Source organism: Danaus plexippus, chromosome 23 (assembly GCF_018135715.1).
Source record: "Danaus plexippus chromosome 23, MEX_DaPlex, whole genome shotgun sequence".
NCBI lineage: Eukaryota > Metazoa > Arthropoda > Insecta > Lepidoptera > Nymphalidae > Danaus > Danaus plexippus.
In genome coordinates, this window is record NC_083551.1 from 2623085 (window position 1) to 2647564 (window position 24480).

General features: G+C 36.2%; 1 protein-coding gene across 5 annotated transcripts; it reads left to right on the top strand.

Moving 5' to 3' along the window:
* The first annotated feature begins 439 nt into the window (after window positions 1–439).
* On the top strand, window positions 440–23727 carry LOC116774746 (sodium-dependent organic anion transporter-like). Of its 5 annotated transcripts, none has more exons than XM_032667489.2 (12): window positions 440–586; window positions 17104–17280; window positions 17954–18106; window positions 18603–18736; window positions 19156–19275; window positions 19523–19697; window positions 20033–20295; window positions 20738–20924; window positions 21318–21393; window positions 21696–21709; window positions 22374–22462; window positions 22800–23727. In XM_032667489.2, the coding sequence occupies exons 2-12, from the start codon at window positions 17115–17117 to the stop codon at window positions 22827–22829; spliced, it is 1407 nt and encodes a 468-aa protein (XP_032523380.2). In that variant the 5' UTR covers window positions 440–586; window positions 17104–17114; the 3' UTR covers window positions 22830–23727. The 5 variants fall into 5 exon arrangements, with proteins under 5 accessions (XP_032523380.2, XP_032523379.2, XP_061380013.1 ...); XM_032667488.2 differs by lacking the exon at window positions 440–586 and adding an exon at window positions 2838–2994; XM_061524029.1 differs by lacking the exon at window positions 440–586 and adding an exon at window positions 2891–2908.
* The last annotated feature ends 753 nt before the right edge of the window (window positions 23728–24480 follow it).

Consider the following 24480-nt stretch of genomic DNA (forward strand, 5'->3'; position numbering starts at 1 on the left):
ACTTTTCCTCGTACTACTAACAGACAGAAAGTTAAAAGAAAGGTATGGGTTATGTGCTTTCATTTATAACATGATCTCTTGTAATATGAGATGATCTGAGGAAGACTCATTCTATAAACTTTCTTAATCATATCTAAACTTGACTGTCACCCATTTACGATATGTATATAATAAGAAGTTTAACACTAGATGCGTTGCTAAATATGCTATAAAATTCGAGTAAGCTGTCTGTCAGCAATAAATTTTTAATATAATACAAATACATGTACTAATTTTATTAGCTTAGCAGCTTTTAACTAAAAAAAAATACTTAATAGAGCAATTGATACAAGCGATTCAATCCAATTAACCTTTGAAATGTCACTTGTCATTTTGACAAGGACATATCACATGGTATTTCGTAAAATCCGTAGTTTGAAGTACTTACTACTTACGTAAATTTTTTTTTGTAAGAAATAGTAATTTGAAACTCGATTGTATTTTTACATAATATAGTGAATTCTAGACATTTCATTCAGTGAATGACATTTTTTCATAGTACTTTAGTCACTACAAAGGTTTTAAATTCTTGGAACTTAACTCTAAGGTAACAATAATATATATTTTACATAATCTTCAACTGTTATAAATAAAATCATTTTTAAAAACTTAATTTAAATAATTAAAACAACAAGGTTATTAGTCAGATTAATTTTGTTCATAAAGTTCATTCACTCTTTACATAATTTTAAATTTATTGAATATGGTATATAATTGGTCATTAATATTAAAATCATAATATTTACTAAATTTATTTTAATTTTATTCTTAATTGGATAGAATTCAACCTTATTGGTGATTATGTTATGTAAAATTCATAGTGTGGTGTAATTTAAGTGTCTTAAATTTAAAATTTTAAATCATTGAGCTTTTTTGATCTCTTAAATATATATTTAGACTTGTATATGTATACAAGTTTTAAAATGAGGCAGTCTTTAAAAATGATGACTTGATAAAAACCAGTTGCATTTGGATTCCTATTTTAAAAAGATCTGTTTCGATATTTATAGATTATATTAAGAAAACATATTTTTTGGGCAGAAGAATATAATCATTTATTTAATGCCCATATATTCTAGAGGTCTCTAAATAGAATTTGTAACATAAGAATGGACATATATTATACAGCCAAAAGTATAATTTATGTCCAGTCAAAAAGTCATTTACATCTAAAATTCAGCCAAATGCATCGATTCTACAGCCAAAGTCGATATATGAATTCAACCTCTATACTGGTTTAATTCTTAGTTAATCACTGTCTATTAGTGTCAATCGGGTTTAATTTGGTTTCATATTTTGCTTTTCATTTCATATAGTATGTCCTTTATCTTGATAACAGTGTTGATAAATAAGGGTATAGACTTCTATGATATAGAACCTTTCTCACAAAAACAAAATTATCATAATTACTTTAAGTGTGCATACTGTAGATATATATAAAATATTTTTAACATTGAGGATGTATATGTCCAGTTGTTTTAACATAATATATTTATTTAAATAGATCAGTTAATGACAGAACAACATAGAAAAAAATATTCATATAATTGAATATATAATAAAATATAGTATTCTGTTTACTGATTTAACATGATGTTTATTTTAACGTAGATAGTTATCACGAGTTTTTCTTTAAGATATGAAATTTAATCTCTTTAAATATTTCAGAACTGAAAAAAAAACTGATGTCATGATTGCAATATTATAACCGGTTACTTTTTTAAAACAGTATCAGTAATCAGTTAAATTTACATATAATTTCTGATTTAAATATAAATATTTTTTATAACTTTTTCATTCTGTTGACATTCAGTTAATAATCATTGCCTATGTTTTCAATAACACAAGCAAAGGCCATTTAAAAACTTTATATGACAGTTTATAAGTTTAAAAAAAAAAACGAATATATTACTTTTTACTATAGTATGTAGTACAATGTTTATATCTTTATACATAATATTCTTACTTGGTCACACTCAAGAAATGAAAGAATAAATACGCACAATATCCTCATCACAATTTTGTTTCGTCACACTACAAGCGTGTGTATTTTTTTTAACCAAAGTCTTCGATGATACTATCAAATAAAGCGATTTATGAATTAAAGATTGCAATCGCTCGTTATGTACTGTGACGAAGAAATCTTAGACTATATATACACAATACAAGTCGGTGTTTGCTATTGTTCATTAAGCATTAAAAAAAAATGAAAAAAGTTAATTATATCATAAAAAACGTATACTCCATGCCGGGTATGGATAATTTAGACTTAATATATATATATATATATATACACGTATATAAAAAAGGAGATATTCTAAAAAGACAGGTTTCAATTTGACTATAATGAAGTAATGAGAATGTTTTTTGAAATTATGAGATTAAAGTGTTTTTAATTACATATGTAAGCAATTGTTAAGGCTAAGGACTTATAATTTTATAAGTCCTTGCTTAGAACAAACTATAATAAAATCAAAATCAAAAAATATATTACGTAATATATTTTTTCGGTGTTGTTATATTTGTTCTCTTACTAGTTTAAAAAAAACGGTAAGGTCATAAGAAACACAAAAAATTTTGTTAAAGAATAAATTAAATTATACCTTAATACTAATCGGTATGCGAAAACAACAAAAAAATAACAGTGAATTATTTGCTCACAAAAAATTACTACGATTTCGAATTCCATTTCTTTGAGCGGGAAACCTGTATATTGTACTCCGTAACCTTGATTCGAAGAGGGGGCAAATGCATTTTGATTGGCAAACACCGACGAGCTGTGCGAATTTTATCATTCGAATTTCAAGTCAGTCGCTACTCGCGAGTTACGACGAGTGACATACGGTTATTGCAACTCGTTTTATCAAATGTAGGTTAATTTAAATAGTGAAAGTTTTTAAATTGTTTAATATTACGTCACTGTAGTTGTGTCTGTGAGCACGTGGTACCTGAGATGTGAGTTGTTTATAATGTAAACTTATTTATAAATTGTTTTAAAGTCATATTAGTGTAGTAGAGTGACCATTGGTATATAATCGGAGTGGTTTCGTTCATTACTAAATAACTTTTGCCAAAAGTCTTAACTGTTCTCAATTTATACTCTTTTTTCTTTAACAAAATAGATTTGTTTTTCCTTCGATTTTCTCACGTTTCTTTCTGTTAAACTTAAATTATTGATAACAAATAAAGTAATAACATAATCAAAATGTTAATTGAATCTTATAACTAAAACTATTATTTTATAATAAATTTATTAAAAACATAGGTACAAAAAATCCTTTTATAAGGGCACTACGTTGCAACAAGGATAAGAAACGTTATAATAAAATAGGCGTGGGCAATACACATATACTTATGTACCTATAGTGTATGTATGTATATGTATCATGTATTGCAACATTGGCATATTTATATTATATTTTACTGTACATTTAAGTTATTCCTGTTTGTGCTGAATTAAAAATGTTTAAACCGACCTATACTTTTTTGATCGACACTTTATTAACGCAGCGGGATGTTAAAAAACTAATGTTATGATATATGACCTTTTAATTTTTTTTACGTTTACAAACCTGATAATGCGTTAAGAAACATGTACACATACAAATTAAGTAGCAAGATATAGTTCCCGGCGTCGGGACGTGACGACCCCATCGCCCACCGGGTAACCGGTGCAGTCAGTCAATAGGGGAGGGAGCTTGACCTCCTTGGGTCCAGGTTAGCGGAAAATCCCCCAGAGGAGCAGTCGCTGGCCCTAGTGCACTGTAAGTCACGGCCAATAATCTCTTCTCGGGGGGTGGACTAGAGGAGTATTATTGTTCGGAGCTCTGCAGGATGGGTCGCTCCTGCCCTATCGAAGTAGTCGATTAGGCGAGGACGCGACCACACCCGCTTAGGTGTAGGCGCATCTTAGCTGGCTTTGTTTTGTCTCCTTATTCATTAAAGAGCAAATCTTTCGGCAGGTCCGCTGATTCGGGTTGGCCGGACAGAGGACGGAGGCATGCTTAATGCCGCTGTCGAGGGGCTTGGCTTAACTGCCCGGCCTCAGAGGAAGGACACCTCTAAGATAAAAAACCACCCAATCCTAAGTTTCGGGAGCGCGGCGAGGGGATGAATGGTCGTTGGGCATACGGTCGTTAGCGCTCCCACCTGCTGGTACCTGCCGCCCCCAGCAGTATGTAGGCTTACCCGGGTATTTAAGCCTCTGCCCGGGGTGACCTGTTTTGCTTTATACTCGTGGGACCAAAATGGAGAACTTATTAAATAAAACAAACACAAAAAAATGACGTAGTGGGTGGAAAAGTACCTCTGGTACTAATTGAGCAAATGGGCGTGCTGCCGGATTCTGATAGCGCGTCAAGCCGTATGAGTGTGGCGAGCGTAAATTCAAAACGCTTACGCAAACGCCCGAGGGAGGGTGCAGACTCAGGGACAGACTCGGTCTTAAGTGACACAGTAATGCCAGCCCCTAAGGTCGGTACCAAAAAAAGAGGGAGAGGTAGGCCCGCTACTACGGGCAAATATGTTGGTATCGGTCAAACCAGGCGTGAGGCTGCGGCTGCAATGAAAGCCGCAGCAGTCGCCGAAAAGTTAGAGGAGGATGAGCGACAGATTGCGGCTCTGACGAAAAAGGTGATGGAAGGGAGAGTCACTCGCCTGTTGGAATCGTCGTCTGCCGTCTCTGACATAGGAGTTGAGGCAGAAGAGCTACCTGCCTCCGATCTTAATCAAAGAATGGCCGACGCGGTTGCAGCAATAAAAAGGGTGAGCAAGGTCTCCAAGGGCCTTAGCGGCTGCAGCCAGAAAGCACTTAAAGAGGCCACGGCCTCCATTCTGGAAAGTGCTCAGGTGCTTTTAACTCGCACTACAACGGAGGAGACGGTGCTGCTGCGGGCCCAGAATGAAAAGCTCACAGCGCAAATGGCGGAGCTCCGAAAGGAGCACGAAGAGCTCAAGGCAGAGATGGCCAACTTCCGTCGCGAGCAGCTGAGGCGGGAGGTGGGTCTTCCACACGCAACACCGCTACCGCAGTTGCCGTCACAGCCGTCGAAGCAACAGACGTCACAGGAGATGGAGTTGATTCGCCTGATCCGTCAGGAGATGGCGAGTTTCAACGCGCGCTTCTCGGTGCTTGAGGGGAGGATTTTACGTCCCCCCATAGCTGCAGACCAACGTAGCACATCGGCGACGATATATGCGGCCAAAGCCGCAGTGCCCCGTGCTGACCAAGTGACTGCTGCCACACAAAAGATGACTGCTCCAACTGCCGCCTCGCAAAAGGAAACTGCGGGGCCTAAATCGAATAGGCAGTTAAAAAAAGAGGCCAAACTGGCCAAAAAGGCAGGTGATACGGCTCCGCGTGTACAAACTGTTAGGTCAGGAACGCGCGAACCCTCCACTAGAGCTGAGGCGGAGTGGACAGTTGCGGGCGCCGCCAAAAAACGTAAAACGGCTCGCCAGAGGGCCAAAAAGCAGGCCCAGAAAGAAAAAGCGGCGGACAAGTGCCAGACCGCGAGGCTCAGTATACCCCGCTCTACAGCAGTGGTTCTCACTCTGAAGCCAGGGGCGGAGGAGAGGGGCCTCACATATGCCGGGATCCTGGCAAAAGCGAAAGCTGAGATTTCGCTTAGTGATCTCGGTATAACGGGTCTCCGGTGCAAAACAACTGCTACCGGCGGTCGCCTACTGGAGATATCGGGATCTTCTAGTGGTCCCAAAGCAGATGCCCTCGCTGATAGACTTAGGGTGTCTCTAGGCTCGGATGATGTAAGAGTGTCCAGGCCAACCAAGTGCGCAGATCTGTGCATTTCAGGCCTGGATGATTCTGTCACGCAAGAAGAGGTCACCGCTGCCGTCTCCAAGCTGGGAGGATGCCCGCCGGATCAAATAAAAACGGGCATGATACGCCGGGGTGTATCCGGTCTCGGGACAATTCTTGTCAGCTGTCCCGTAGCGGCGGCCAAAAAGATAAAAGAAAGACGGCTTCTAGTTGGATGGGTCTCGGCGCAGGTCGTGCTCCTAGCTCCAAAGCCATACCGGTGTTATCGCTGTTTAGAAGAAGGACATGCAGGGGCACGCTGTACCGCTGGGGTAGACCGCAGCCAAATGTGCTTCCGCTGCGGTCAGCCCGGTCATAAAGCTGGCACTTGCACTGCCACGCCGCACTGTGTCATCTGTGCGGCATCTGGCAAGCCAGCCGACCACCAGATTGGGTCAAAGGCCTGTGCCCGGCCCAAGAAGAACAATACTAGGAGTCAACCGGCTCATCCACCGGCTAGTATCACGGATAGGACTAAGAAGGCAACCAGCTCCTCCCAACCGGTTCACCCGCCGGTTGCGGCAGTACATTCGCCGAGAGTCAGGGAGGAGACAACCGCCATGGACACACAATAATGGCCCTACGTCATCTCCTCCAAGCCAACATAAACCACTGTGCCAGGGCTCAGGATCTCTTGCTCCAGAGTATGGCGCAGTGGTCGATCGATGTGGCAGTTGTCGCTGAACCTTATATTGTGCCACCTAGGGATGACTGGGTGTGCGATACGAACTGTTCGGTGGCGCTGATTATGAGGTCTGCCGCCAACACCTCTCCTTTCGAGGCGGTCACCCGAGGACGGGGTTATGTCGCGGCAATGTGGGAAAAAGTTATGGTTGTGGGGGTGTACTTTGCCCCCAGCCATTCTCTCGCCGACATGGAGGATATCATCCTGGAGTTGGGCACGGTAATCAATCGCAGCCGTCCTTGTCCCGTGATTGTCCTAGGGGACTTCAATGCCAAATCTACGGCTTGGGGTTCCCCAGCTACGAATGCGCGGGGTGAGTTAGTGGAAGAGTGGGCAGTCGAGCAGGGCCTGCTTCTCTTGAACCGAGGCTCCGTGCAGACGTGTGTGCGACAGCGGGGTGGGTCTATAGTGGATCTTTCATTCGCTAGCCCCGATCTTGCGCGCACTGTCCACGACTGGCGCGTCCTAGAGGAGGTAGAGACGCTGTCCGATCATCGATATATTCGATTTAGCGTCTCCACCCAGACCTCGGTTGGGCCGGTTCAAGCGGCTCCGGTGGGCATTGGAGATGGTCCGCGTTGGGCGTTGAAGCGGCTGGACAGGGAGGCTCTTCTCGAGGCTTCTATCGTGAAGGCTTGGCTGGACTATCCAGACAGGCCAACCAACATCAACGAGGAGGCGGAGTGGTTTCGGGAGAGCATGTCGCATATCTGCGACGCTGGTATGCCCCGAGTTCGGCCTTTACCATCCAGGCGTCAAGTGTACTGGTGGTCGCAGTCGATTGCACAGTTGCGCATCGCTTGTACGCAGGTAAGACGTCGGTACGCGAGGTTCCGAAGAAGAAGACGCCGTGGTCCCTTTACAGCGACGGCAGAACAGGAAGAGGCGGAACTGTACAACCGCTATAGAGAGGCGAAGAAAGCCCTTCAGCTAGCCATTGTCCAGGCAAAGACCCAGGCCAACAAAGTGCTGTTGGAGACTCTGGATCGAGAGCCGTGGGGACGCCCCTACCTCATGGTACGGGGCAAGTTGCGTCGATGGGCTCCCCCATTGTCCCGAAGTCTCCAACCACAGCTTCTGGAGGAGGTGATTTCTGCGTTGTTTCCGTCGAGACCAGAACACACACCACCGGTTATGGTTTCACCTCACAATCTGCCCGACGCGGAAGATGGTATTGAGCATGACGTGCCCGAAGTGACCCGGGTAGAGTTGAGAGTGGCGGTGTCCCGCATCAGGAACACCGCCCCAGGACCCGACGGCATTCCAGGCCGTGCTTGGGTCCTAGTCATGAAGGCTCTCGGGCCCCGTCTAGCGAGGCTCTTAACCGCATGTTTGGAGCGGGGCCAGTTTCCCAGCCGGTGGAAGACAGGAAAGCTGGTCCTACTTAAAAAGGAGGGGCGCCCCGCAGACTCACCATCTGCGTATAGGCCAATCGTGTTGCTGGATGAAGTGTGTAAGATCTTTGAGCGAATCATCGCCAGTCGCCTCGTCCAGCACATGACAAGGGTGGGACCGGATTTGGCGGACAACCAATATGGTTTTCGCCAGGGGCGCTCCACAGTGGATGCGATCATGCGCGTGAAGACCCTCACGGAGGAGGCAGTCGCTCGAGGTGAGGTGGTCATGGCGGTGTCACTCGACATCGCCAATGCTTTTAACACTTTGCCCTGGAACACCATACGAGAGGCACTGCGGTACCATGCGGTGCCGCGTTACCTACAACGCATTGTCGAGGCATATTTGTCAGAACGATCTGTGGTGTACCCGGGTCGAGAAGAATGGGGTCGGCGAGAGACGTCGTGCGGCGTTCCGCAGGGTTCGGTGTTGGGGCCGCTACTGTGGAATGTAGGGTACGACTGGGCTCTACGCGGTGCGCTTCTTCACGGTGTCGGCGTCATTTGTTATGCCGACGATACGCTAGTTACAGCGCGTGGAAAGTCGTACCGTCAAGCGGCCATACGTGCAACTGCTGGTGTCGCGCATGTCGTGGGAAGAATACGGCGGCTGGGCTTAGAGGTGGCATTGCACAAGTCTGAGGCCATCTGTTTCCATGGGCCAAGGATGAAGCCGCCTTCGAGGTCCAGCATCACAGTAGGCGGAGTCTCCATCGCTGTCAAGTCGACAATGAAGTACCTTGGACTAATCCTCGATAGTCGGTGGAACTTCGGGCCGCACTTTACACGGCTTGCCCCTAGGTTGTTGGTCACCGCTTCTGCACTCTCGCGCTTGCTGCCCAACCTGGGGGGGCCCGAATGCTCATGCCGGAGACTCTACATGGGGGTCTTACGGTCGATGGCTCTATACGCTGCGCCCGTGTGGGCAGAGGCCCTGACGGCCCGCAACGTCGCTGCGCTGCGAAGGCCGCAGCGCGTGATGGCTATTAGGGTCATAAGAGGGTACCGTACAACCTCCTTTGAGGCAGCGAGCCTCCTAGCCGGATCCCCCCCTGGGACCTCGAAGCAAAGCTCCTCACGTCGCTCTATTGGTGGCGCGTAGAGGCGGTCGAGCGAGGCGAACGCCTGATGCCTCGACAGATTGAAGCACGGAGGGCGGAGCTCCGCCAGGTCCTAGTGGCAGAGTGGCAGACGCGCTTAGCGCAACCCACGGCCGGTCACGCCGCTGTAGCGGCGGTAAGGCCTGTTTTCGAGAGGTGGCTCAATAGGAGCCACGGCACCCTCAGCTTCCGGCTGACGCAGGTACTCACCGGACACGGGTGTTTCGGGAAGTACCTTTGTCGTATAGGCCGGGAGCAGACGTCCCAGTGCCACCATTGTGGTGACGGCCGCAATGATACGGCGCTGCATACGTTGGCGGAGTGCCCAGCTTGGGCCGAGCAGCGCCGTGACTTGGTCGCGGCTATAGGTGATGCGGGAAATCTCTCGCTTCCGACTGTAGTGTCTGCTATGGTAGGGAGCGAGTCAGGGTGGTGTGCCGTCGCCACCTTTTGCGAGGCTGTGATGCTCGCAAAGGAGGCGGCGGAAAGAGAGAGAGAGGCTGCCTTCTCTCTCCCCTCCCGCATCAGACGCATTGGGCGCCGAAGGGTGGCCGAATTCCGGCCACCGTAGAGCGCGGCCTGTGGACGACAGATTCGGGGCATCGTGTCGTCCGAACAGTTGCAGGCTTCGAGGCGGCGGCGTGTGTCCCGCGCGCGCCTCATAGTTGAGTCCTGTGGCCGGGTGACGGCCGCAGAGCGGCTGACGGGGCCCACCTGACCATCTGGTGGGTCAATACTTGTCGGGGGGGTGGCGACGAATGCTTTGGCGATACCCGCCCCTTTGACATACGGGTACATGAGGAACACGGGTGGTTTTTAGTCAGTAAGAGTCTGACAGTCCCCTTCGCCCTTCCCCGAGGGCGACGGGGCTCCATGAGGATTTTCCAACCCGAAACCAAAAAAAAAAAAAAAAAAAAAAAAAAAAAAAAAAAAAAAAAAAAAAAAAAAAAAATATAGCCCTTAGCTTCATAACTGAATTTAATTTACAAAGCCATTATAATGATAAGCGATTTAATTTTACGTTTCTCTCATAAAACTAACTTTTCTCCTCGACTTCGTTGGCATAATCAAACAATACATATTATAAAATAAAGTCTCTCGCCGCGTCTGTCTGTCTGTCTGTTCGCGATAAACGCAAAAACTACTGCACCTATTATCAAACAGTTATCACCACTCGATAACGTGATCCTCGAGAAAGGTTTCAATATATAATTTGTTAAGTTTTTTTTATTTACTTGTGTGTGCATTAACGATATTTGTTGAAGATGTCGGGAAAACATGAGTCGTGTGAGAGCTTTTAATGAAAACGCTGCCTTAAGTCTTTGAGATATAACAAAATAATATATGGTGGAATTGTTTATCTTATATAGGTCTATAGAAAAATCCGCGGTGGCATATGTCTATACGTTAATGATAACATATTATATCCATTTTACAACTTTTAAAAATTGGCATTCCTGAAGCGTATATTGTAAAGCTATTTACATAAATACGGTACTAAGTCTTATCAAAATAAATTACTTTGTTTTCAAGCCTACATCGTACAGGCATCTGTAAATTAGTTTTTAAATCATTTAAACCGGGCGTACTATTTGAAAGTTATCATAATATAAGTTTAATAATTCTCAAAATGAAGTAGGCTATTTTATATTTTTTGTAAAGAGCACGTACGCGTACGAAGCAGGGGCTGGTAACTAGTACACGTATGAATAATAAATAATTAATGTGTCATATTTTAAAAAGCAACTGGACGTAATAAAGTAAGTTGTTTTATTTGCATTTAAAACATGATGCTCTCTTTAAAAAATCAATTATCGGCGAGTAGATACATATATGTACATACATAAATGTCCGTTATGCCCATTATTCGAATACAAAACATGTTTATATTTCTTTTTAACCTTTGATCATACCAGTCAAGGGCATTGCAGACAATCCCTTTTTTAATTGTTCTTGGAAATACAAAAAATAACGTAATATAAATTTTAAATTAACAGTTTTTTTTTTTTTAATTTAAGAATGTTCAAGAATAATTATGTCAACCTTGGTAGGCGCGTAAATTAAATGGCGTGATTATAATTAATTTATAATCATAATTTATAGTACATCACTATATATTTGGCTATAATATATATATATAATAAGATAATTTGTTCATGAGTTTTGTATGTGCATTTTATATAGACGTAATAGTTTGCATGTATCCAACTTTTGGGAAGAATGGTGTGATTACGTGGATAATTCTGCTAGTGCTGGACCCAAACCTTCATGGAGACCTTCCTTTCGTCCTTCCTGGAGCAATCGAGAAAGCATGCTCCCTTTTCTATGCTCCACATTCCTCTTCCCGGTTGCTAATATTATAAATGCTATAAATGTGTGACCTTTGAAATGTCGAAAACCAACGTGATAGTTAACGCGAAATGCGTGCATTAAGAATGAGTAGAATATTGCAGCAATGAACCATAATACAGCTTCTTTAAGTTAATAAAGCGCTTTAATAAGCCCCCTTAAGTTAATAAAGCGCTTTTTACTTCAATACGTCCAATAATGTAGCCGAAGATTTGACAGATGCAAATATTTTTTTTTTATAATCAGCCTTATCCATTAACGTCTTCAGATAGTGAGAAATATAAAATTGGTGTGATTTTTACTATAAGCTAATTTGGTTATCTGAAATAAACGAATATTTGCACCAGAACTATTTAAGCAAGTGTTCATATAAACTATATTAGTTTCACTTAATCAATTTGCCTTAATTAATAATACGAAGCACACATTACACAACCTCCACAAAACGTCAAAATCAAATCGCGACGTACCTAATATAAAAAAAAAAATATTTCATTTTTAAATTAAATAGCAGAGGACTTCAATTATTCTTATATTATTATAGTCGTACATGTATGTTTTTACGTATATAAATTGGGTACACTACTTCATAACCGGTGAGTGTTTTAAAGTTATTTTCAATTTTTATATGCACTATAGTTTTTAAACATTTAAGTTAAAATTGGAATGCAGTATCCATTACTAGCTCGAGTTCACGTCGCCAAATAGATACTGACAGTTCGAAGGTAGTTCATCCATTATTGTATACATGAGAATGGATGATGTATCAGCTGTCTGTTGTTACTCTGATTCCAACGCCTAGTAAGGGCACGAGTGTAGTGGAAGCGTAAAAAATATTAAATGTTCAGTTTAAATATTTACATCTGTGATGCGGAATTATATGACTTATTTAAATAAAAATAATATATCTACACAAATTTTTTGTTTAAATTACAAAATAAATGCTATCACTTATTTTGTAATTTAAACAAAAATTATATCTATATATAAGCGATAAATTTTTTATTTATTTATTTATTAAATGAAAGCAAGTGATCAGAGAATAATAATTTTATCATGAAGTCAGAGGTCTGTTTATTTATTGTAGAACTGTGCAATTATTGCATACTTAAAACAATAATTTAAACACAATTTTAAATCATATTTATACCGCATTAAGTCTCATTTTAATTTGTGCATGATTTTATTGAACATATCCTCAATAACATTATATAAGTTACGTCTCTCAACTTGGAGTCATACAAGTAACGTATTTAAAATTAAATTTAGTAATATTTCCAAATACTGTCCGTCCGAAAAATTTTACTTTATACTTTGTTACAAAGTTTAGAACAATGTTCTCATAAAAATACATTCAGAGATACATACATATATATAACTTCAGACTTTCCAGATCATCTTATCATATCCATTTAAATTACTATTCTCATTATTGTCGTGTGTCGTAGTGCATGTTGCAATATAAGTATTTATCCATTGTTTCCACTTTTCTTGTCATTGTTATTCCTTATGAAACAAATATAATAAAATCTAATTAAAAATTCCCTTAATGATTTTGTATCATCTGCCTGTACTGTTCCCGTTTATTATAGATCAGCAACTACTACCAGTCAAATCAGTTGTGATATATAATTCATATTCTTATATGTGACAGCTAAATCTCTCTACAACCTGCTAAAAGACTTGGGATTGTGCCGAACTAACATCAGTTAATTCTTAGAACATGTCATGAAGGCAGCTCTAGTAGGTTCGTTTCAAATTTCGTTATGTAGAGAGAGGAGCTTGGACGGTTGAGATGAGCCTTTAACACGCTTTAGATGGGGCCTTAAATCTACACCTGGGTCGCAAGTCCCAGGAACTGTTCAAGATCCTCTTCCTGCAATCTATGGAATGCTGAGAGGTTTCGTCTCATTTCAGACATTTATTGCAAGCTTATATTGTTTATAATATTTGTCCCACAAAACAAAATGGTTAAATTCGTTTTTAACTCATCAAAGACGTATACATTAATACCCCATGAGGACTTCCAAACTTATGTTATTGAAAACAGACTAATACAATGCATGAGCTGTAGTTGAGACTGATTCATACATTTACAGCTTAGAGTTAAGCTGTTTATAGTTAATCAATTCGATAATTCATCCAACCTGCTATTCTTACAGCTCGTTTAATAAAGTCTTATAAAACTTAATTTAAAAATATTTACAAACAAGTCGATAACCTTGTAAGCTCTCGTCGGAATTCTGTCCTTCAAAGCCACAACAAGTGTTCTATTTCGGTCTCGTCTTAAAACCACCTTTCTAAAAAGTTTTATCCTATTTTTTGGAACGCGATCCATGCTTTACCAATTTTATTTTATCTTTTATATCATTCTGTATAACTGATATTAGTTACAACGTTATTAGAAGAAAGAAATGAGAATTTAGAGCCATCGTTATTAAGTCTTACCCAAGAAAAACAAAAAAAAACCTCTATCAAGCAAGAGACTGGACATTTTGTCAGATAAATAATACCTTTGGTATTTTTTTAACTTCTGACACAAAACCTTTAGCTACATCAACTATAAGTATCCATTCTCAAAATATGCAGAAACTGGTACTCAAAATATTCTTCGCTGTTTAAATTACCATAAAAAAAAAAATACAACTGGATTTATACTATACATAATATTCTAGAATGTTCTTTTAATTACATATAATAACAATAAACAACTATTACGGATAATAAGTATGTATTGGCTATGAAAAAATAGTATGTGTGTAAGTCATATTATATATATATTTTTTATACATTTGTTGCAGTCGTAAAGTCAAACTGATTGTATATACCCACACATGTATTAATATTGCTTATGAGCTTTCTTTCGATAGATCAGTACGTACCAACTATTTATTCATTGTCCTAATGAAATAATTTCCTGGAACTATGAAAAAAAGAAAGACATAAAATAGAAAAAAGTCTTAAAAAAATACATTTCCTTTATAAATACTTTCCACTGTCGAAAAATGCGACTGTTACGAATTTCAATCATCAAAATATTAACCATATGGGATTAATAACGAATACAGATAATTAATAACAATATTACAAACTTCATGTATAATTAAAGTAATTTTATTGGAATAAGCATTTAGCGTATGTTAACAAATTAAAAATGTTACGTAATTCGTCAATAAAAACTTCAATCTCGTTAGGTTCTCTTAACATTATAAACTATTTGTGAGTTACATAACGTAGCCTTTACATAATACATTGTGAATAATAATCCTACCCTATTCTAAAATCCAATCATTGATTGAGACGCAAATTAAAATTACAAAGCAATGTTTTGTTTGACGTTCGTAATTATTGAAATTAAATTCTAATTTTCATAGACACATTGTAAACTTTGAGTTCGTATTAAATAATGCTAATTATTTAAATGTTTTATACCAATTAATGAAGTGACAAAAAATTCTAAAATAAATAAAAAGCATGGTATAGACTGGACAAATATCGTATTACTGGACCTGGGTATGGTTTTAAAATGTGTTTTTTTTTTAAATTATGAAAACGAGTAAACTGCAAAGGTTTGAAATTCTGAACAATATGAGTGAGTTATGCCATCGAAACAAGATAATAAATGTAAACAAAATGTCAATGTTTCATAACAAATTCGAGTTTACGACGGTGGTTTATAAACTTGTCGTAGTTTATTTGATTGTAAGTTATAAAATTTCATCGTTATATTCATTTTCATCGACATCACATTTCAATGATATGTTATTTTTTTCAATAATTCTGCGAAAATCGACTCCGATGAAATGCGATGAAGTATGGCAAAGGAAAAATTTGGTGTTATGAATCATTTATATAAATTATTTATTTCCCAATACAATGAAACTATCTAAATATATGTATATCCGTCAGTCGAGATAAACGAATTATTGAATCCTTTCTTCGAACAAAAGATTTTAACCGTTACACCAAAGTAGGTTGAGAATGTGGATACATTATGACCCACTTAAGATTATTAATAACCCTACAAACAAAGTTTCCTATTTACCAAAGTTTATTAATGGACTCGAACAAATATACCTGTCGTTATATCAAATGTTATTTTGACATAAATATCATATCGCGTGATGAAAATGAATTTGGCATATTTATTCACTTGGACTATGTCCCAATTATAATTCTATCGATATTCATTTACTTTTAGTACATTTAAATGGATTAATAAATGTAGAACTTTTAAAATATATAAAAAAAATTTGGTTTAAGATAATATTACTACGCGAATTTTTTGTTATTTTAAAAACTACATAAACCCAACGCTTCGGTTACTTTTCAGCAACCGTGATCACGGCCAGACGAGATGTGATCATGTAGTATTTTAAACAAATAAAATTCGCGTTATAAATCCGTAAAATAATCGTTTTATTTTAATGCATACTCGCGAAAGTCTTAGATCGTAATATTTGGTTTAAGATTTTCACTATTTTATACGCACTGATTTTTTTCATCTGCATTACACGGAAGTATTAGAAGTATTGGAGTATTGGAAGCTGTCTGTTAAACAAATATGCATTAAAATTTTACTATGAAAAGTTTTATATTTATTTGTTCTATAAATCAAAATAATAGGTATAGGCTATATTAATGGTTGATAGAATTAATATTTATATATATATATATACAAGGCACTTTTGTCGTATGAATACTCCGTTAAGCGCTTCACAGGTCTACACATAATGAAATATGTATCTATAAATGCTTACGTTTTTCTTTTTATTTGTACAATTGTATTTATATCTAAATACTTCATATACAAAGAAATTTCATATCAAACTATAATTCATCAAAATATATTTTTAATATCCTTAAAAAAATGTGAACTGCTTACGATTTACCATAAGTTCGTACAAGTATTATATACGAAGATTTGTGAATCGAAAACTTTAAACGCTACGTGTTTAGTTCGATCCAAACTTGTGGTAACGCACAATAGTAATCGACACAATTTTTTTTGTTACGATCTGTAAATGAGAACGAACTAAATCCTAAGATAAAATAAATTTAAAGCACCAATGATGCAAGAAGTTATAATGAAATCTAGATATGCCTTATGTAATTAATCCTTATCGATTAACCAATTGAAGCCAGCTAAACACTTTCTTATCTCTACGTGACAAAGGCCACGATCGGCTATTAAAATGTATATATCGCTTTACATATTTTAAGCCTTAACACTTTGTAAATAAGATTCAGGATGGTTGTATTTAAATTGTAATTTTCGCGATCTAAATAATAATATGCAAAAATTGTCTCTTCCTATCTGGCTTCGGTGCCGGATAGACCTTTTTTTTTTTAAATTTTTAGTGTTACCCAGTGTCTATAAGTGAGTGTTTTTCCATGGATAAATGTGGATATTATTTTTTTTCATATTTGTTGTAATCAAATTATTATATTAAAAATATTTTTAATATTTTATAATTCAAAAAATATTTTCACCAGAAACTAAATAAAGAAACCTTAAAAATGATTTATAGTGTAAAGGTATTTTTCATTACAAAGTTTCCTGTAAGCTTTTTTATAACGTCATAATAGTTGTCTTAGATCGTTATCAATGAAAACTTACGGAAAGCAACATTTTCTTTAAGAAAAACGCAACATATATATATATTCTCATATAGGGTTAATTAGATTCACAAGACTCAAAGCGACCTTTGTTTTAAGTGCAAACAAGGATGTGTCCATTATGGCCGCTGCACCTGATAGTGTTGTATCTCCTGGTGCTAGGCCCTATGTGGGTTCTATGTCAGGCGGCACCGAATCTCATGGCCACGTACCTGCCAACCGAAGTCGAGGAAGTGCACATGGGGGACACGTATTACGTCGATGTAAATGTTACAGGTAGGAAAATTATTTAAAACTTATCATTTGCACCGTCGTCAATGAAATTAGAACATTTTTGGTGCTATACAAAAAAATTTTTTTTTAAGGTTCTAAAGGCGATAACTTAAAAAAGAACATATAAAAAAAGGTTTTAAAGAAATGTTTTTTTTTTATATAATGTTTTTTCTCGATACCTATAATTAATTTTATTAGAATCGGAATACAGAAGTTCTGATCAATCAGTAAAAAGAAAAATATTTTTAATAACATTACATAAATTCGGTTTAAACACTTTATTGAGTTTAAAGATAATGATAATTCCTCTCTGGCGACGCTGTCAAAGCCGCAGGGCTAGCAGTAATATACATCACAAAAAAACAGATCAAAGTTTTAACTATAAAAAATATTTTTTACATCCTAACGAGATTTCGTAACTGACATAAATGTAATTATTTTGTTTAATTCAGTGTTTCTGGATTCAATTTCAAATAATAATAAATACATTTTAATATATATTTTTTTCCGAGATGTGGTTAAGATTAATGGCGTGTAGGTTTGTATGCATGTCGTTACTCATTAAGTTATAACGATATCTCATTGTATATCCAAGTGTAGACTTTTGTTATTTTCAATATCTAGAGAGGAAAAAAACAGCGTATTTGGGATCATTAAACCCGTGTGCTATTTCCAGGTGTAGGTCTTCGTCCAGGTGCTCGTCTCCAGGTGAACGTTAGAGACGAACACGTGGCGGACACTAAATGGAATTCCTCATATCAGATCACAGAAAATGACGTCAGTGAGGGGAAGTTTAAAGGGAGGTTAAGGATTATAGGGAATTTTCTTGGTAAGACTTGATGTTTTCAGAATATAACAATAAGTTTATGTCTGTGAAATATAAGAAAAAAAAATATATAATAAATAAACATATTCTTAAATCTTTTAGTTTAAAGATAGGAAATATAATTATTCATAATGTTATGATAAGCTCTGTTCTCGATTTATATGCATAAAGAATAACAAAATGGTTCCTAAAAAAAAATAATTTTATATATATATTATATTCTCTAAAGTTATATCTGAATGAGAGATTTATTTTAAACAAAACTGTTACTGGACATCATACTATACAACACAAAGATATATATATATATATATCTTTGTGTTTCCTATGCTATGTACAAGGATATAAAACTTCTACCAAACTAAATGCGACATTTAAAGCAATAATTCATAAAAAGTTATTACACTTAAGCACAGAAAGCTTTATGTCCAATAATTGATTTTTTTGTATATGTTATAGAAGGTAAAATTAATTTTATAATAGTCATTTTAACTTTCAGGAAGGACGATATTGTCATTGGAGTCCCATGGCGTTGGGGACACCATAGAGCCCGTGAATGGTACGCTAGCCGTCACCGTTACCAGACCACAGAGAGTCATAGACACTATATTCACTACTAGTATAGCGATATTCGTGAGTATTTATTATCTATGGGTAGTGTTGCCAGTACAAATTAATAGCCTTTGGTAGTTTTAGAGCCGGTTTTTTAAATCCTATTTATATTATACATATGATTTATTGTACATGTATGTGTGTGTGTTTGTTACTTTCACACTCAATAACTACTGAATGGATTTTCATGAAACTTTTCGCTATTACAGATCATGCAAGAGAATAATACAAAATGTGTTTAAAAAAATTAACAGCTATACCAACATTTGCCATATTATTATTTATTAATATAGCGAGTAAATGATGACTCACATAAAAAATATATTTTTATAGTTTTTCATAAACTTTACAAGATATTAATTTATTTAAAGATATTTATATATTTTTTTTAACCTTAATAATATTATTATATTGTCAGTGTATGTATCATATATTTCCAGATATCAATTGTGTTCATAAACTTTGGTTGTGCGATGCACTGGGATGAAGTTAAAGGGGTCGTGAGAAGACCTGTCGGACCTATCATAGGTCTCTGTGGACAGTTCGTGTTTATGCCATTGGTATGCTTATTAAATTAATATCTAATGAATGAATGAACGAGTTACCTGTAATTGAATGAAATTATAATGAATGATATCTAAAATTTTCGAACATACTGTCCCTTTTGAATGTCAGAAATTTTCATTCCGTCTGACGAATACGACTAGAGACTATAAATAACAAAAAAAAAAACAAATAGTATTCGAAAATGTTAGTTTTATTTGAGTGAATGAATGATTAATTAATTCAGATGTTTGTCCTGTCCAGATATCCTTCGGTCTTGGTTACCTGATCTTCCCCTCATCTCCGTCTCTCCACCTGGGTATGTTCTGCACGGGTGTAGCGCCGGGGGGCGGTGCCTCTAACATATGGACCTTCATACTGGGAGGGAATCTGGATTTGAGCCTCACAATGACATCCATATCAACCTTGGCTGCGTTCGGTGAGCTCACACATATGACTTATTTATAATTAAATACTATCAATGTGCCATTTATTTACTTAATGTTCATACAGTACTTTATATCTGTGTATTTTTAAACGAAATGACTGTAGACTGAGTTTTGAATTGTAATAATAATGTAATCTCATTTGAAAACCATTTTGTATAAAATACAGACTAAAGTAAGAACATGCAAGTATCAATATTTCCTGCCTTCGTTCTTTTTTTAAACGAAGCGGTTAATCATTTTAAAATCATCTACACGTCGGCCATTTTGTGTGAAGCTAAATAAATAATAATCAATGAATATTTTCCACTAACACCTAATTTCCCAGGTTTCATGCCGCTGTGGCTGTTCACGCTCGGTCAAGTGGTGTTCGCTAACGCCAGTATAGTGGTTCCGTACAGTCGGATAGCTATGTTCGTGGTGGGTCTGATAGTCCCCCTCATCATCGGCCTGGCTATGCAGAAATTCACCCCTCGACTATCAGCCTTCATGGTCCGGATATTGAAGCCTTTCTCGTCTTGTATATTGATTTTCATTATAGTGTTCGCGATTGTCACCAATTTGTACATATTCGAACTGTTCTCGTGGCAGGTTAGTTGTTTTTTTTTTTGTTATTATTTTTATAAAATTTTTGTCAATTTTACCTCCGACATTGTATTTGGCGTTTAATATAATTGACGACAGCGACATCTATTATCTGTGTCGCGTTACTTCACACAAAATGCAACTGTGTTATTCTGTTGCCTGCAGTACGTTTTTGGAGAGTTTCATCAAAATCATTTCAATATATATAACGTGAAACAAAAATCCATATCCTCACAGATTTTCACATTCTGCTATAATAGGACGAATTCTTTGACAATATCAAAATATTACATATATATGTTAATTCGATTTTAATATTTTAATTATCGAATATTCATTTATGATAAAGATAAAAATGATAATTACAATCAAAAAACTTCTGATTGTTAGATTAATCATGTACTGGTGTCATTATGAAAAATGTTAATAATAATATTAATTCCATCAGATACTACTAGCTGGTATGGGTATCCCGTGGCTGGGATACATATCGGGATACCTGGTAGCCTGGCTATTCCGTCAACCTCATCCGGATGCACTGGCTATATCTATAGAAACGGGCATACAAAACACTGGCATCGCTATATTCCTACTAAGATACGCTCTGCCACAACCGGAAGCCGATATAACAACCGGTATATATATATATATATATATATATATACAAATTATATATATATTATATATAATTATATATTACAATTTAGTACTAAAAAAAAATTCATTCTTATGTAGTAAACATGAATCATTGAAGAATACATATGTTTTTATATCTAAATATTGTAATTATGTGTTGATATCTGTGAAGTGTCTTATTTGTTCAAATATATTTAGTAATTAAGTTCACTCCAGCCAAGCCAATGAGATTTAAATCTCACAGATCCCAACTACTTTGTTTAATGATTACACTAATGTTGGTTCGGACTTAGATTTAAAAACTTAAAAGATATTCTTATAAGTATATATTATATCTATAAATGTATTTATATATATATATGTATGTACGTTTCTTGTTTGTTACTTTCCAGTGGTACCCGTTGCCTGTGCCATAATGACACCAATCCCGATGACAGCAATATTCATATATCAAAAATTAAGTTCATGGTATGTGTTACATTGTCTGTTGGTGTGTTGTTTGATGAAAAATTTTGGTTTAATAAATATGTGGGGGAAATCGTTTTTTTTTTGTTGTGGGCGACACCATTTTGTTTTATTTCATAACTTTGATAAGAATTGATGTATTTTTATTAGTTTTGTCCATTTTTAAGATATTTTTTTATCTAAGATTTATGAGTGTATGTTCAGTAGATATTCTTTGATAAAAAATTTAGATTTTTTTTATGTGTTTTCATAATATTATTAAAGATTAAATTTTCTACTTTCCATAAATCATCATTGGACCATAGCGGGATATGTCCGAGTATGTATTGTTTACGTAAGGGGTTCGGTGGTGGGGCTTTGTCTATGCTTTCAGTTATCTATGGTTGTGATTATTGTTTATACTTGAATTGTCTATGATAGATATCTTGTCTATGGATTTATGGTGGAGGTTTTTCTTTACTTTTTTTATGTTAAAGAATCATTTACATTTTTTCGGATATGACTCAATAATAAAAATATTAAAGTTAATAATTAAATTTTAAGAAATACTATGATTTTTTCTATCTGTCTTTTTCGCTGCGACTTTGCCAATTTTAAAAATTGCTTAAATTATTACATTGACGTCAGAGTGACCTTATCAGTACCAAATTTTAAATTGAAATTTTTAAAAAAAAGTAGAGAAAACCTATTTGAGTCTTTATATGTTTTGAGTGCTTGCTTTTTAAACTGTGCAAAAAAAGAAAAGAACAGTTCTTACTCATAAGCTAAAAAGATTTGTTACATTACATATAGAAAACCGTTAACACGTAATTTCATGTCTCTAAAGAAAATGTTACAGTAAATTAATTTGTTAGGAAAATATCACTGACTTAACAGTCAAATTAATATTTAAATATATCTAATTAGAATCCACCCCCAAAGAGTTCCTACAAGATGGAGCAATAAATACTGGAATTATATTGTTTTTTATATAATGTTTACAGCATCAAAAACAGAACACAACAGAAGAAAGATGTCGACCGCCCTGAGACCGTCGAGTCCGGCATCGAACCTGCCTCTAATGGAAAATAAGGTGAACACACACACGCACACACACACGACATATATATATATATAATCTTTTTTTAGTCTATCTTTTTTGCTGCGACTGGGATTTTAAAAAAGTTCTACAAATATGCATGCCTTCACCATATTTTCAATTTAAATTATTAAAAAAAATTGAGAAAGCTTATTATGAGAAGAATATATATATTTATAGTTTTATAACAGCTTTATATATTTCCACTAATGTATAATAAGCCTTATAACAAAGTAGTAAGTGTTTTAATTCTTTAGATTCTGGGGAATTTCCTAAATATTCCTCACAGTAATACTCGTCACGTCACCTCACACTTATTTTTTACTTTCAGGAAGGAAACTGGTCTTCATCGTCAGCATGAAACTAACCCGATTTAGCTTCAAAGCCTTAAAGAGGTTTCATATCAAATGCCATTTTTATATTTCGTACTAACTGTTTTGTCTTCAATCATTTTGATTCACATAAAATTACTGCCATAACTAAATATATGATTTTGGAAATTTGTTTTTCTAAGAATATATTTAAAAAAAAAAGTGTATAAAATATATGGAATAATTATTTTTTTTGCATTAAATGGAAATCACAACCAAAGAAAATTATAAAATTATCTGACACCGAATTTATTACTTATGAGAATTTATATATCAATCATTTTCATGTTTTTCTGTAATTTTGCTAAATTATATATGCACGAGAAGAAATATTTTTTGACAAAATATTGCCATTTAAATTATTGTATATATTGAGGTCGTTATAAGAACTTTTTGATGGAATTTAATCGCCTTCATATGTTTTGGCTGAATAGAAAAAATACATTCCTGTTTATAACGGAGTTATCAAAAGAACAAATATATTAATGTGATGTTATTATTATGGAAATAATTTATTTAATTTATTCTTATTGATTGGTTCACCTATAGAATTAATATATTATCATTGTGCTAGTGACTTTCGTATCCAGTGTAACGTGTATATGAGCAATATATGTTTTTTAATGTTATAGATTACACAAGGTTTTACACGCCTTTGAATAATCTGTGAAGCAATAATTCGTTGGTTTGTTGAACATTTGATGATTTCCACAGATAACACAGACAGTATGTATATTGAATTGTAATTTGTAATAAATGTATGTTTGTTTGTAAGTTGCCTCCGCTGCTCACATGACTGGTTTTATAGGTGAAACAGATGTGAAAAGGCTGTTATATTATATACTGTTAAATGGATATTTTGTATTGAAATAAATACATTTTTTATGATGACCGGTCTCTTATTTACTTATTTTAATTTTTTTTTTAGACTTATATATATTTAACCTCGATTTTAGATGTCATTGTTTGTGATTGAATTTGGGTTCATTGAATCTGGCTAGTGAAATAGGTATTTTTATCTGGACCGATACAAATAACGAGATCACTTGGACGTGGTTACGGATATCTGAGATGTGAATGTGTTTATTCATATATTAATCGCTTAAAAATGTTTAAAATTTCTTTAGTAAGGTATCATTTAAGCCAAGATTAAGTATTCAAATAAGAAGGAACGCTCAACGTAATGTTTGTAGGAAATGAAAAACAAATCGCAGATTATTGAGACGCGGAGGTGAGTATTTAAAGCATTCATAATTATTGGATATGCATTTTTCAGTAAATTTATTGAAGTTTTTATAACGATCAGTAGGAATTAGAAACAGTTATAACATGTGTCATATGTCTAGGATGGGAAAAGTTATATAAGGACCTAAACCACGAGCACCGGAAACAATGATGTGAAAGATTATTTCTAACGTTTAAAAATAGATTTGAAATTGAATGTTACAGAATCAAGAGAGATGACACGTGTTTCGTATCAGCGCGGTCGTTTTTTTAAGAAGAAAAACTTATTCAATAATTACAATACGCTTTGAAGTAAGAACCGAAATTTCTCATCATTCCATGGACTCACCGTGCGGGCGCCGGGTCCCTCGTCGCAGGGAGAGGAGCTTCAACAATGCCTGGGACTTGCGACCTAGG